A 14,023-nucleotide genomic window follows, 5' to 3' on the forward strand; every position below is an offset into this window, starting at 1 on the left:
TGTGAAGGGTGGGACAGCAGAAAGTGAGGACACAGTGGGGTAGGAAGCTATGCTGAGCTAGTCTCAGCCCCCAGCTCGGTGTTTACTGAGCTCATCACAGGCGTTGTGGCAAATGCTTCCAGGCCCCCGCTCCCTCCACCGAGCTCCTGTGGGGAGGAGGGCTACATGGTTAGTTCTGGCTTCACAAGGTCCCTGGCATATTATCAACCACATCCCACCTCCAACTTCTAACAGTTCATGAAGTCGGGGGGCACAGCTCAATCACCTGGGTGCACCCTAAAAATACCAATTCCCAGATCTTCAAACAAAAATCTGTACACAGATGTGCATAGCAGCATTATTCACAAATGCCAAAAGGTGGAAACAACCCAAATGTCCCGCAGATGAACAGATAAACAAATTGTGGCCTAGCCCTACAGTGGAATTTTATTCAGCCATACAAGGAACAAAACACTGATGTGTGCTACAATACGGATGAAACTTAAAAACGTTCACTGAAAGCAGACAGACACAAAAGGCCACATACTGTATGATTCTGCCTCTGTGGGATTCCAGAATGGGCAAATCCACAGAGGTGGAATGCAGATTAGTGGCTGCCAGGGGCTAGAGAAAGGACAGGAACGGGGAGTCACTGCTTAATGGGGTCTCCTTTTGGGTGATGAAGAAATTCTGTTACTACATAATGATGACGGCTGCACGACATTGCGAATGTACTAAAAAGCCGCTGAACTGTATAACGTGGTTAAAATGGCAAATATTGGGTCATGTGAATTTTGCCATAATTTAAAAAACAAAAACCAAGGACAAAACCAAAACCAACGCAATTCCCAATCCTTACTTCAAAACCTACAGGGGTGAGCCTGGGGATCTGTAACTTTAAGAAGGTGTACCAGGAATTAAAATTAGTCAGAATTTAAGACCTACATGGAGGAATCTCAGGCACAGATGATCTGCGGCCCTTTCTAGGCCTGATGTTGCGGCCCATGCGCTGGTGTGCACGCCCCACTCCCGAGCCCCACACTGCCAGATCTGTGGAGCTGGGCGGTCACCCAGGCTCATCTGCATAAGCCAGCCCCCAGCCGGTGACTGGCTGAAGAGAGGGCACGTGACCTTATCTGAGCCTATGAGAATCAAGCCGAGAGTTTTGGCTGAAAGGACACCGTGAGAAAAGCCTGTCTTTTGTCAAGTTTCTGGAGGGTGGGAAGTGGGTCTGGGTAGCTGGCAGGTGCCGGGAGCAGCCACGGAGCTGCCTCAAGTCACAAATGTGCCCTCCAGGGGGCACACACGGAGGCCACAGGGATGGAGAGGCTAAGCCTGATGCTGAGCCTCGGGACCCAGTGGCCAACAGACCCCAGTGCTGGTCTTAAAGTGAGGTGACCAGTCACCTACAGTGTCTGTGGGGGGACAGAAGGCGGCTCCTCAGAGGAGGCGATTCCCAAGTTGCGGGGGGCGAGGGGGTGCTTGAAGCACAGAGAGGAGCTGTGGGACACCAGGTTTGCTCCGACCGAGAACTAGTGCGTTGGAAGTAGAGGGGGCAGAAACTCTGGAGTGTCACCTGTGAAGAGTTCTTAGAAAGGAAGCAGGGGTCCCCCCCACCCGTGCTGCGGTGCCTGTCCCTGGAGATCTGTGCATACCACACTGCCTGCCCTCTGCTCCCACTCACCTTGCCTGGTGCACACATGGTCCCGTCCAGGGGGGGCCCCTTCTTGGTCTTGCAAAAGTAGGGGTTGTCAGGGTGGCTGCACCACAGCTGCTTGCACGGGTCGAAGGTCCGGAACTGGAAGAGAGCACTGCAGCTCGCCCAGCTGCCTCCCACTGCCGGAACCCTCCGGGGGCCCGCCCTGTCCCCCAGGGTCCTCTTGGACAGGGCGGACGCAGGCACACCTTGGCTGCCCAGGACAGGCCTGTGCGGTGCCCTGCGCCCTGTGTGATTCTGAGGCCGTGACAACCTCCAGCATGCAGTGGCTGCTTCCTGTCACCTGTCTCGGAGCCTGCACAGACAGCTGGGAGCCAGTGTACCTGGCGGGAAGGCTGTGTGGGCATCCCTCTGGCCCAGGTAGGAGTGGCTGGGAGGGGCTGTCACTGCAGGGTCCCATGGGCACCTACTGTCCGCCCGCTGAGGACTCCACCTCCTGAAGCCCTCCCCTCTGTCCTTCTCTTGCTTCAGCCTTGGCCTCTGTTCCCTGGACCACAGTCACCTCTTCTCTGGCCTTTCCGCTTACTGTCCTTCCTCCAGGATGTCCCTCAGGGATCTAGCTGAAACTCAGACATGGCCATGCCACTCCCATTTCTAGAGCTCCCCATTGCAATGAGAATCAAGCCCACCAAATTCTTTAGGCAGCTACGCAAGAGCTTAGACCACCTCCATCAATACCTGAGCCCACCACTTGCAGCTCTGTGGCCTTAGGCATGTTACCTAAATGCTCAGTTTTCCTCAAATGTAAAATGGGAGTACTTCGCTTGCTTCCTTCCTGCAGCTGAGAGGAGCTTTAGGTCTGACACTAATGGACACTAAAGCTCTTGCCACATTGCCTTGGATCAGCAGGTTGGTTCTGATGAGTGGGGTTCCTGCTGCTGGCTCTGCCCTGGTGCCAGACCCCAGGGACAACTGGTTGTGCCTCTGTATGCTATGTGCCCTCACCTCTAGGCCTTTGCACATGTGATTCCTGCCTTCTGCAATGCCCTCTCCTCCCACTAGCCTTTACACCTCACTTCTTTCTCAGGAACGCCCTCCAAACACTGCAGGCAACACAAGGGCCTCATCAGCACCCCTCCCCCCATCCCTTGCGGATCCCGTGGTCACAGCCCTTGTCACCAGGACCATGTCTGGTCTGGCCAGGTAGGCACTGGGTGCTGAGCGGGTGAGGTGAGTGGATGCAGAGGGAGAGACTGACGCTCTGGAGGCCTGCTCCGCCGCGCCCTCAAGAACCACCCCAACACCCATCACTTCCTAAGAAGCTAGCCAGACGGGGCAGGAGCACCCAGGGGTGCTCGGACACTCACCGCCGTGCACATCATGTAGCCCAGGCCGAAGTCGAAGCGGCACTGCTCGTTCATGGAGTAGTGCAGCCCCGGGAGCTGGGGCAGCGCTGGCCAGTCGTGGGCAAAGGGGTCGTCCCGCAGGCAGTCATAGGAGCTGTGAGGGGACACGTGGGTGCCACAAGCAGCCTTCAGCGGGGAGCGTCCAGACCATATGAGGCAGCTGCAGCCCCTTCTGGAGTCATGGTGGGGGGCCTGTCTGCACACTACAGCCCTCAGCCGTGCTGCCTCAGTTTCCCTGCTGCATCTCTTTTCCTTGATGTAAGCTCCGGGGCATCCCATCAAAGGTGCAGCAGCTGTGCCCACTTTCCATTCAAGGCCGAGCCCCCTGACAATGGGACCTCCCCCACCACGCACACACTGACCTGAGGGCTCTCCCTTCCCTCCCCTGCACCTTGGGCTGGAGGACTGAAGTCTGAGGCCTCAGGTGAGACCCAGGCACATGGGGGGTTGGGGCATCCATCCTCCTAGAGCTGAGCCCAGGGCTGCGGGGTCGTCCTGTGGTGGTACTCACTGCAGGTAGCGGCTCAGCTCCTGCTGGCTGCAGCGGGACCAGTGGAAGCGGTGGAAGGCGGCCTGCACCAGGGGCGCCATGATGCTGCCCAGCCGCACCTCGTCGCCACAGCGGTTGCCCTGCCCGTCGTGCTCCATGCCCAGCCTATGGGGGGGGGGGAGGGCAAGGCAGCCTCATTGGACCCTCCCCTGGCCGCACTGACCTGGCAGCCGGGGGGCCGCCCCAGCCTCCCCCAGCGCCTCCCCGGAGCTTTCACTGGTCTGCGCTGAGTCGGGTTTTCCACCAGCTAGATTCTTTTTTTTTTTTTTAATGATTTTTTATTATATTATGTTAGTCACCATACAGTACATCCCTGGTTTCTGATGTAAAGTTCAATGATTCATGAGTTGCGTATAACGCCAAGTGCACCATGCAATACGTGCCCTCCTTACTACCCATCACCAGCCTATCCCATTCCCCCACCCCCCTCCCCTCTGAGGCCCTCAGTTTGTTTCTCATAGTCCATAGTCTCTCATGTTTCATTCCCCCTTCTGATTACCCCCCTTTCTTTATCCCTTTCTTCCCCTACCGATCATCCACCAGCTAGATTCTTAAAGCCAGGGGCGAGCGGGAGACGTGTCCAGAGGCCGCCCCTTGGCATCCTGCCCTCCAGGGGGCACTGTTTCATGAGCAGGCAGCAGAGACGGGAGGGGGTGGGCATCCGTAGCCAGAGCTTCTACACACTCAGCAGTGTGGGCTCACGTCCCTGCACCCACCCAGTGGCACTACCAGTGTCCCCAAATTCAGGGGGTGCCTGGGGGCTGCACACCTGGGTGGAGCTGTGGCTTCCCGGTCTCCGGCTCTCTAATTCCAGGCAGGGCTCCCTCAGGGGTGTGTAAAATAGTGTGTAAAATGGGGTAAGGTGTGTAAATGGGTGTGTAAAATGTAAGGAGGCGCCCTGCCTGGGGGGTTGAGTGACATAATGCCTGGAAGGCCCTCAGCACCCTCTTGGCCCTTTGATTTGTTCCCTTGGCAGAACGTGGACCTCAGGCCTGCCCTGTGCAGTGCTGGGGTCAGGACTTTACACCCCAGGTGCTTTTCACACAGGATATGTCCCCCCCAGGGCACAGAGACTCGATCTTCCCCAAGCAACAAGGACAGCGAAGCCACTTACACGTGGCCGGTCTCGTGGGCCACCACGAATGCTGAGGAGAAGCCATCCTCGTGGTTCAGAGTGCAGCTGCGGACGGGGTGGCACATCCCAGTGACAGGAGCATAGCCTGGGAGGAGACAAAGGGCAGCTCTAGCTCCCAGGCCCAGAGCTGGGCCTGAATCAGGGGTGCCCTCCTCAAAGCCCCCCAACATCCCCAGAGCAAACGAGCCAAACCAACTGCCCCCCCTCCAGCTGGCACAGCTCAGGTGACATGCACCCCAGGCAGCCGGCCTCAGCCCTGCCCATCATTGTCCACACTGCAGCCGGGGTCCATTTCCCAGATACGGGTCTCAAGTGCTAGGACTCCCTGCCACCTTGGCAGCTTCCTGCCTGCTGTTCTCTTTCCTGCCCCCCCATCTTCCCACTTTGCTGAGTAACCTTCTGGTCCCCCGGACAACACCTGCCTTCCACACCTCCTCCCACTGCTGTAGGAACCCTGGTCCTTGAGCCCACTCCCCCTCAGGAGGGTCTTCCCTGGGTCCCCCGTGGCTTCTCCGGGTCCTGTGAGACCCCAGCTAGACCCATTTCCATAGTACACACACAGGGAGCAGTGAGGGTGGACCCCCGAAGCTGCTCAAGGGCAGAGCTCAGGGACGAGAGCCAGCAAGCCACACTGCCCTGCTGTCACGTAGCCAGGACTGGCCAAGAGGACCGAGGAGTAGACCAGCTGCAGACAACAAGGCTGTCGGAGCTCTCAGCCAGTGAACCTGCACTCTGGCTGAGGACAGTCTGAGCCATATTCTTTCTGAAGGGTTCCCCATTTCCAAGGGTCTGTGGGGAAGGAGCCAGACCCAGGCAAGGTGCCCCCAGAGGCAGAGGGTGGGGGGCGGGAGTGGGGAGGGTTGGCTGCAGCAGGCCACATCCCCCAGGCATAAGATGCCCAAGGACACACCCCCCTCACCTGCCCAGCCCCATCCCCACTCAGGTGGCTTAGAAAGAGCCACTGAATTCACAGGTAATGGTGAGGAGACACAGCACATTTTGCTGTGTGGCCCAAAGAAGCAGTCAGGGAATGGAGACACACAGGGACCAAGGGGAGGACTGAGGAATGAGCAAGAACAGCCCAAGCAGGGAGGCGAGAAGGCCTGCAGGTGGTCGGCCCGTGGAACAGCTGAATCCCCCTGGGTGGGCTGAATCTGATCACAGAGTGCGGTTGTTCTTCAGATGTCTACACGGAAGCTTAGAGGACAGCATGCCCATGGGTGAGGAGGGGGAGGCTGGAGGGGGGCATGACCCTGAGACCGCACCTACCACTGAGGAAAACCAGGGAATGGGGCCTAGCCACTTGCCCCCGGACAAGATAAAGAAGTACACACCGAGTTGTGTGTGCAGAGGGGGGCCTTTGCTAAGACACCACCTAGAGGCCCACCAAGCAAGGAGCCTCCACCCTCGGAGGCTGACCTAGCCTCACTCCTTGCAGACCCCACGGGGAGGTCCCAAGGCAATTTGTTCGAGGGGAAGAGTAGAGAAGAAAGGAAGGAGGGCTTGGTGTTAGACTTGTCTGTAAAAGCATCTTAATCGAACCACTGTCTTTCCCCCCTTGTAATAAACAGGAAAATCTGTATCTTATTTTTTGCTCTGCAGATTTTAAGACGATTGTTCTAGAATCAATGTCCCAGAGCCAGACTTGGAGATCTTCTCTTTGTTCGTTGTATGCAAAGCCTGCATGTGCCTATTCACACTACCTAGCATATTACATGGGTCTTTACAGCCTGAAGGTTTGCAAAAGTGTCTTTATGTTCTTCTTTAAACCCTTCCCGCTTATTTTATTTTGCTATTGCTCTTTCTTTCTGGAAATCTTTTTAGATAGATATTGTACCTCTTGGATTGAACCCGTATGTCTTCGTCCTCCTATTTTAATCTTTTTGGATGCCCTTGACTTTTTTTTTAAGATTTTATTTTGATTGATTGATTGATTTAGAGAGCATGCACAAGCCGCAGGAGGAGCAAAAGGAGAGGGAGAGAGAGAATCTCAAGCAGACTCCACACTGAGCACAGAGTACAAAGTGGGGCTCAAACTCACAACCCTGAGGTCATGACCTGAGCTGAAATTAAGAGTCAGGCACTTAACCAACTGAGCCATCCTGACACCACTGCCCTTGACTTTTTATTTCAGCTTCCGAATTTTCTATTTTACCCATTATATCTTTAGTTTCATAAAAATTCTTTGCTGTTCTCTAATTCTTCCTAGCAACCTGTGCTGGGTTTATGGAATGTATTTTCTCAAACATTCCGGGAACTCTCACAGTTTTAAAAAGTTCTTCCCCAGTCTCTAAATTATCTCTGTCTCCTCTAGAGTCAGTTCTCTGATTTTATTTTGCATCTTGGTCTGACTTTTTTGTGGTGTAAGTTTTTTAAGAAAAAAAATGTCTTGCCATCCTTAGCTGTGCTTTCATACTCTGAAACAGAGGAGGAGGTCACTTGCTAGAGAAGTTTTGGTGGTTTCTCTCCCTATGGATCAGTTCTACCTCCCACTTGAGCTCTCACCTGGACAAAAGTGCCGACAGAGCGCTCTATCACCTGGCTTCCTGCTGTGACAGGGAGCTAGCAGCCCCTCCAAATGAAGAGGCACCAACACCAACCAGGAGCCTTACTCTGTGCTCGGTGGGATCTGGAGTCCCACTCTGTGCTCCCACCTGAATCCTATTGTGGCACCAATCTGTGTGGCTAAGGGGGCAGCTGCAGGGCCAGAGAGATGTTTGTTAACATAAACTGATCTGGTCTTTGGTCAGGGTCACTCGGGAAGTCCCCCTAATTATGCAGATATGAGCAACTGGGCTGCAGAAAGAAGCTAAAGGTCAAAAGAGTGGAGGAAGATGCAGGGCAATAAGTGTAAAAATTCATGGAAGGAAGTGATGGATGTAATGAGCATGTACACGATATAAGTCTACTTATTTTTATAAAAAGGATCACTAGAATGATCAACCAGAAACCAATAAAAATGACTATCTGTAGAAAATGGGAATGGGGTAAAATGGGTCCACTCTTCTGAATATATGTTTTATATAGTTTTTTAAAGCTCTTTCTTTTGAAGTGTGATACACATCCATAAAAATGCACAAGTCATAGGATACAACAAGTGAATCATCACAAAGGGATCACACCTGTGTAGCCACACCCCCCCCCCCCCCCCGTTAAGAAATAGAACTGTATCAGCACTGCAGCAGCCCCTTCTTGCTGCCTCCAACCAGGACATCCTCTCTCAAAATTAGAGAAAATATTTGCAAATTGTACATCTGATAAGGGGTTAATATCCAAAACATACAAGGAACTCAAACAACTCAATAGCAAAAACAAATAAACAACCCAATTTAAAAATGGGTGGAGGACCTGAATAGACATTTTTTTCAAGAAGACATCCAGGTGGCCAACAGACACATGAAAAGATGTTCAACATCACTCATCATCAGGGAAATGCAAATCAAAAACACAATGAGGTATCACTCCACACCAGTTAGAACGGCTAGTATCAAAAAGACTAAGAAACAACAAACGTTGGTGTGGATGTGGGGGAAAGGGAACCCTTGCACATTGTTGGTGGGAATGTAAATTGGTGCAGCCACTGTGGAAAACAGTATGGAGGTTCCTCGAAAAATGTAAAAACAGAACTATCTTATGATGCAGCCATTCTACTTCTGGGTATTTATCTGAAGCAAACACAACACTAACTCAAAAAGCTGTCTACAGCCCCCATTAACTGCAGCATTATTTACAATAGCCAAGACATAGAAACAACCTAAATGTCCATCAGGGGATGAATGGATAAAGAAGATGTGGTGTATATACACACAGGAATATTATTCAACCATAAAAAGGAAATTCTACCATTCACAACAACATGAACGGACCTCGAAGGTATTATGCTCATTGAAATAAGTCAGGCAGAGAATGACAACACCCGTAATCTCACTTGTATGTGGAATCCAAAAAATAAAAAATAAAAGCCAAACTCATAGATACAGAGGCAGTGGGTAGGGGTAGGCAAAATGAGTCAAAAGATACAAACCTCGGGCTATAAGATCTGAGGATGTACTGTACAGCATGAAAACAGTAGTTCATAATACCGTATTGTGTATTTGAAAGTTGCTAGGAGAGTAGATCTTAAAAGTTCTCATCACAAGAAAAAATCTTATAACAATGTGTGGTGATGGATATTAAGTAGATGGTTGTGGTCATTTCACAATACATGCATATATCCTATCATTTTGCTGTACACCTGAAACTAATATAATGATACATGTCAATTATATCTCAATGAAAAAAATTAAATTAAAAATCGGAGGAGTGTCAAGCTTCATTTTCCCCCCAATTTGGATATTTGCCTGACCTGACACCATTTGTTGAAAAGACCATCTTTCCCCTCCACTTCACAATAAATCAAGCGTCCATCCGTGCGTAAGTTCAAGTCTAGACTCTCTGTTCTGTCCTAATGATTCATTTGTCAACCCTTGCATCAAAATACACTCTTCAACTACTGTATTTCCGGGAGCACTGAATGCTTCGCTCCCCTTCTCCAATTGCTCTTGACTGCTCTTGGCCCACTGCATTTCTAGGTGACATTAGAATCAACTTGTCGCTATCGCCAACTATTCTGCTGGATCTGAACTTGGTCGGGAGTGCACTTGCATTCTCCTGCAGGTCAGTTTGGAGAAAACTGATTTCTTTACAACAGCGAGTCTCCCCATCCATTAGCATGGCATGGCCACTTCACTGATGTCATCTTTTATAACTTCCGTATGCGTGTTTTACAGTTCTGGGGGTCCAGATCTTGGACATCTTTTGTTAAACTTATTCCTAGGTGTTTGCTATTCTTATTCTTTTATTATTCTAAGTGGTACTAGTTTTCAGATTTTAATCTTTTGCTGTTAGAATACAGAAATTCAATTGATTTTTATATATTGACATTATATCCAGGAAATTACTCAATAATGCTAATGATTTATTTGTAGACTTTTTGGGTTTTCTATGTACACAGCATATTATTTTCAAATGAGAGATTGATTTCTTCCCTTTCTGACCCTTATATTTTTATTTTTTTCTTGCCTTATTTCACTGGCTGGGACTTCCACTACAATGTTGAATAGAAGTGGTGATAGCAAGTATTCTTTTTTTTTTTTTTAAAGATTTTATTTATTTATTTGACAGAGATAGAGACAGCCAGCGAGAGAGGGAACACAAGCAGGGGGAGTGGGAGAGGAAGAAGCAGGCTCATAGTGGAGGAGCCTGATGTGGGGCTCGATCCCACAACGCCGGGATCACGCCCTGAGCCGAAGGCAGACGCTTAACCACTGTGCCACCCAGGCGCCCCAAATAGCAAGTATTCTTGACCCATTCTCAGGTCTACAGGAAATCCTTTCAACATTTCACCATTATATATGATGTTTATTAGAGCTTTTTTTTTCTGGTAAGTATCCTTTATTACATTTAGAACATTTTCTTCTACTCCTAGCTCAATGAGACGTTTGATCATAAATGGATATTGATTTTTGTCAAATACTTTTTCTGGATCAATTGAGATGATTCTATAAGCTTTTCTCCTTTGTTCTATTAATTTGGTGAATTACAGTGACTGATTTTCGTATGTTAAACTTTACATTCTTAGGATAAGCCCAAATTCATTGTCACATAGTGCTTTTTATACGGAGCGCTGGATTTGATTTGCTAATACTTTGTTTGAGATTTTGTGTGTGTGTGTGTATGTATATATATATATATGTATATGTATACGTATATATATATATTCATGGGAGAGACTGGCCTATAATTTTGTTTTTGTAATGTCCATCTCAGATTTTGGTATTAATGTTAGCAGGCGTCATAAAATCAGTTGGAAAAATGTTCCTTTTCTTTTCATTCTGTGAGAGTTTGTGTACGATTGATACTATTCTTCCTTAACGATTGGGAAAAATTCTCTGGTGAAGCAATCAAGTTCTGGAGTTTACTTTGAAGGAAGGCTTTTAATCATGAATTCATTATCTTTAGTTGATCTGAGACTACTCAGCGTTTCCTTTTTTTCTCAGATTTTATGTTTTGTCAAAGAATTTGTACCTTTCATCTAAATTAACAAATTTATCAACATAATACCGTCTCATTATCTTATTACCCTTTTTAAAGTAAGATTTGTAATTATATCCCTTTTATATTCCTAATCTTAGTAAACCTATATTTTCTTCTTTTTTTAAACTAGCATGGCTGGGGGCATTCCAGTTCTTTTTTTTTTTTTTTAAAGATTTTATTTATTTATTTGACAGAGATAGAGACAGCCAGCGAGAGAGGGAACACAAGCAGGGGGAATGGGAGAGGAAGAAGCAGGCTCATAGTGGAGGAGCCTGATGTGGGGCTCGATCCTGTAACGCCGGGATCACGCCCTGAGCCGAAGGCAGACGCTCAACCGCTGTGCCACCCAGGCGCCCCAAGGGGGCATTCCAGTTCTAATTTGTGTTTTTCAAAGAACCAAATTTTGGTTTTACTGATTTTCTTTACAGTTGTTATCCATTTCAACAATCCTGCTCTTATATTTATAACTTCCTTCCTTCTACTTTTGTTGAGTTTAGTTAGCTGTTCTTTTTTGAATTTCTTGAGATAGATGTTTCTATGATTGACTCTTCAGCCCTTTTGGTTGATGTGGTTGGTTGGTAAGTTGATAAGGTTATAGATATAATTTAATCATTAAGTTAGCTACATCCACAAGTGTTGATATGTCATGTTGTCATTATCATTTTATTTAAAAATATATTCTCATCTCTACTGTTACTTCCTTGAACCACAGATTACTGATGACCATACTGTTTAATTTTCAAGCAGTCATAATTTTCCGAGTTATCTTTCTTTTCCCGTGTGTGGTTTCAATCTTCTGTATTCTGCTGAGATTTCCCCATGGCCCCGCGTAGTCTGTTTTGATATGGCTTAGTGCTGCACTCATCAAGAGCGGGTATTCCTCAGTCGTTCGGCGTAGTATTCTATAATTCATTAGGTCGTTTCTTCATTCAAGTCTTCTGTATCCTTACCAATGTTCTCATCTGTTGTTCTATCAGTTACTAAGAATATGTTAAAATCTTCAATTATAATTGTAGGCCTTGTCAATTTCTCCTTTTAGATCTGTCAGTTTTATATAGTTTGAATTTTTAAGTGAAATCCTTTAACTTCTAAAGATGGAAAACTTATTCCAATTTGTTTTTTAAAAATGAGGGGAAGCAAGCAACTCCGCCTTGGATCCTGCCTGGTCTTTGGGCTGCCAGCCCCACGCTCTACACATTTCACCACCCATTTCACCACCTTTGACCTTTGCTGTCCCCCTGCGGGATGCAGTTTCCTGGGGGAAATGGCAGAGGCCCTGGTGGTTTTCCATGAGCCAGGAGGTCACCAGCACTTATGCAGCCCCTCACTGGCTAAGGCGGCCACAGCCTCTCTTTGCCCTGACGCCCTTCCCAGCCTGGACCAAGGCTGCTGGGGACACTTGCAAGGGCCAGTGGCTCATGCCCAGCCTCCCTCCTTTCTGTGCCCGTGCGGAGCTTAGGCTCACCTTGCATGCCCGAAGGCCCGAAGTCTTGCCGCGTGAGGAAGATGGCGTGATCGTGGTACTCGTCGTGACCTGTGTCCGGCTTCTGCTGGAGGTAAGCCCAGCGGCAGACATTCTCCAGGCTCTGAGAGGGGTTCCCGATCTCAATGAGGCTCATGGACTGCAGGGGGGCGGGAGAGACGGAAGCGAGAGGTTAGCATCTGGTGGACGTGATGGGAGCTGAGCAGGCTGTAGTGCTCAGAGAACCCCTCTGCTGGGGCACTGGTCCAGGTGGTGCTGAGTCCAGTCTCCCTCAGGACCCACCTCCCACTTGGCTCCACTCTTCTGAGTGGAGGGAAGGCTCCCCACAACTCACCTGAGTGAGTTTCTCCACAAAACCACTGCCCGCTTCTCACGTGAGACATAGAAGCCAAGCTCTGAGGCCATCCAAGGCCTCCCACAGTCCACCCTGCCCAGCCCACTTCCAGGGTCCCCTGCAGTGGTCTATCAGGCTCTTATTCTGGGCGACCCTGGACAGGAGGCAAATGCAACACGGATCTCATGCTGAAGAGCTCACAGTTCTGGCAGGGTCCAGGGCAGGGGAGATGGAACTCCCAATGTGGTGTGCAAGCCCAGGGAAGGGGACGGGAGCCCTATGTTGCCCCCCTGTTTGAAGGTCTTACGGCATGGAGGAGAAAAACTGCACCAGATATAGCAAAGGAGCCACATACAGAACAGGGGCACGGCGATAATTCCCTCAGGAACCACGGATAGGAAGCCACTGGAAGCCCCACATCCCATTTGTATCATGACGCGTACCCGAGAGCCAGGGCTGCCTGCGGGATGGGCAGCACGGCAGCCCGCTCTGCACCATGGCGTTGGTGTTCCCTCTCTCAGTAAGATCTCACAACCACCCTGAGAGGCAGGATAATGAGGCTCAGAGAGGTCAAGTAACTTGCCCTTAGCCACACAGCTGGGAAGCCTAAAGCCAGTCTACATTCAATGCCCTGCCCTAAACTGCCTCCCCAAACAAAACATACGTCATATTGTCCCCAAAGCAAGCCTCCCCATGAGGCATGCTTCCCAGTTCTCTCAGCTGTCCTCACACCAGGCAGTGTGTATGCTTCTCTCACTACGGACTCCCACCACCAAAAAGCTCCCTCCATGCAGAGTCGCAAGCATGTGCTTCTCTTTCAGGACCCATCTGTCCATAAAGGAGAGATATGCATTTCCTCGTAGACATATATGCAGGTGTTCTCTTTCTTCTCTGGCATAAATACATCCATCAAGCATAGCCACATATTCCTTTTCATGTATATAAATAGCGAAGAGTAGATATAGGCTATTGCTGGTAAGCCAGGCTGTTCCAGAAGCAGGAGAATGATTCAAGGCCAGAGAGGACGCTCACTGCCAATGTTCTCATGCATTATCCAAGTCAATGAATGACTTACAAGATGGCGCACCAGTTCCCAAGTCCCAAGCAGAGAGCACCTGGGAGATAAGAGTGCTCGTTATAACGAGACATAGTGAGTCCTAATGAAGGAAGTCACAGACTGGGGTGAGCGGTGTGGTGACCAGGACCTGCTGGACACAGGCATAGAGATGGATAGCCCAGGAGAAGCCACAGCAGGGAAAGGGAGGTGCAGGACTGCCCCAATCATGACCAGGCAGAGAGTGTGACTACCTCTGGCCAGAGATCTGTGAGAGAAAGTGCCCTGTGCCTCTTCCTGGTCGGAGTATTTAACTGCCCACAGGAGACCCTGCAGAGATCTCTCCTCGC

The 14,023-nt window shown here is 49.5% G+C and overlaps 1 protein-coding gene across 1 annotated transcript in view; it reads right to left on the reverse strand.

The window, feature by feature from the left end:
• Positions 1-14,023, reverse strand: part of ADAMTS2 (ADAM metallopeptidase with thrombospondin type 1 motif 2) — a 223,772-nt gene that overhangs the window by 42,759 nt on the left and 166,990 nt on the right. The window contains exons 6-10 of the mRNA XM_040622615.1: positions 12,268-12,424; positions 4,707-4,812; positions 3,554-3,697; positions 3,004-3,136; positions 1,664-1,777 (exon numbers count right to left, since the gene is read on the reverse strand). Coding sequence (XP_040478549.1) covers positions 1,664-1,777; positions 3,004-3,136; positions 3,554-3,697; positions 4,707-4,812; positions 12,268-12,424 — 654 coding nt within the window. The remainder of the gene's footprint in view (positions 1-1,663; positions 1,778-3,003; positions 3,137-3,553; positions 3,698-4,706; positions 4,813-12,267; positions 12,425-14,023) is intronic.

The sequence above is a fragment of the Ursus maritimus genome, unplaced genomic scaffold (assembly GCF_017311325.1).
Source record: "Ursus maritimus isolate PB19 unplaced genomic scaffold, ASM1731132v1 scaffold_5, whole genome shotgun sequence".
NCBI lineage: Eukaryota > Metazoa > Chordata > Mammalia > Carnivora > Ursidae > Ursus > Ursus maritimus.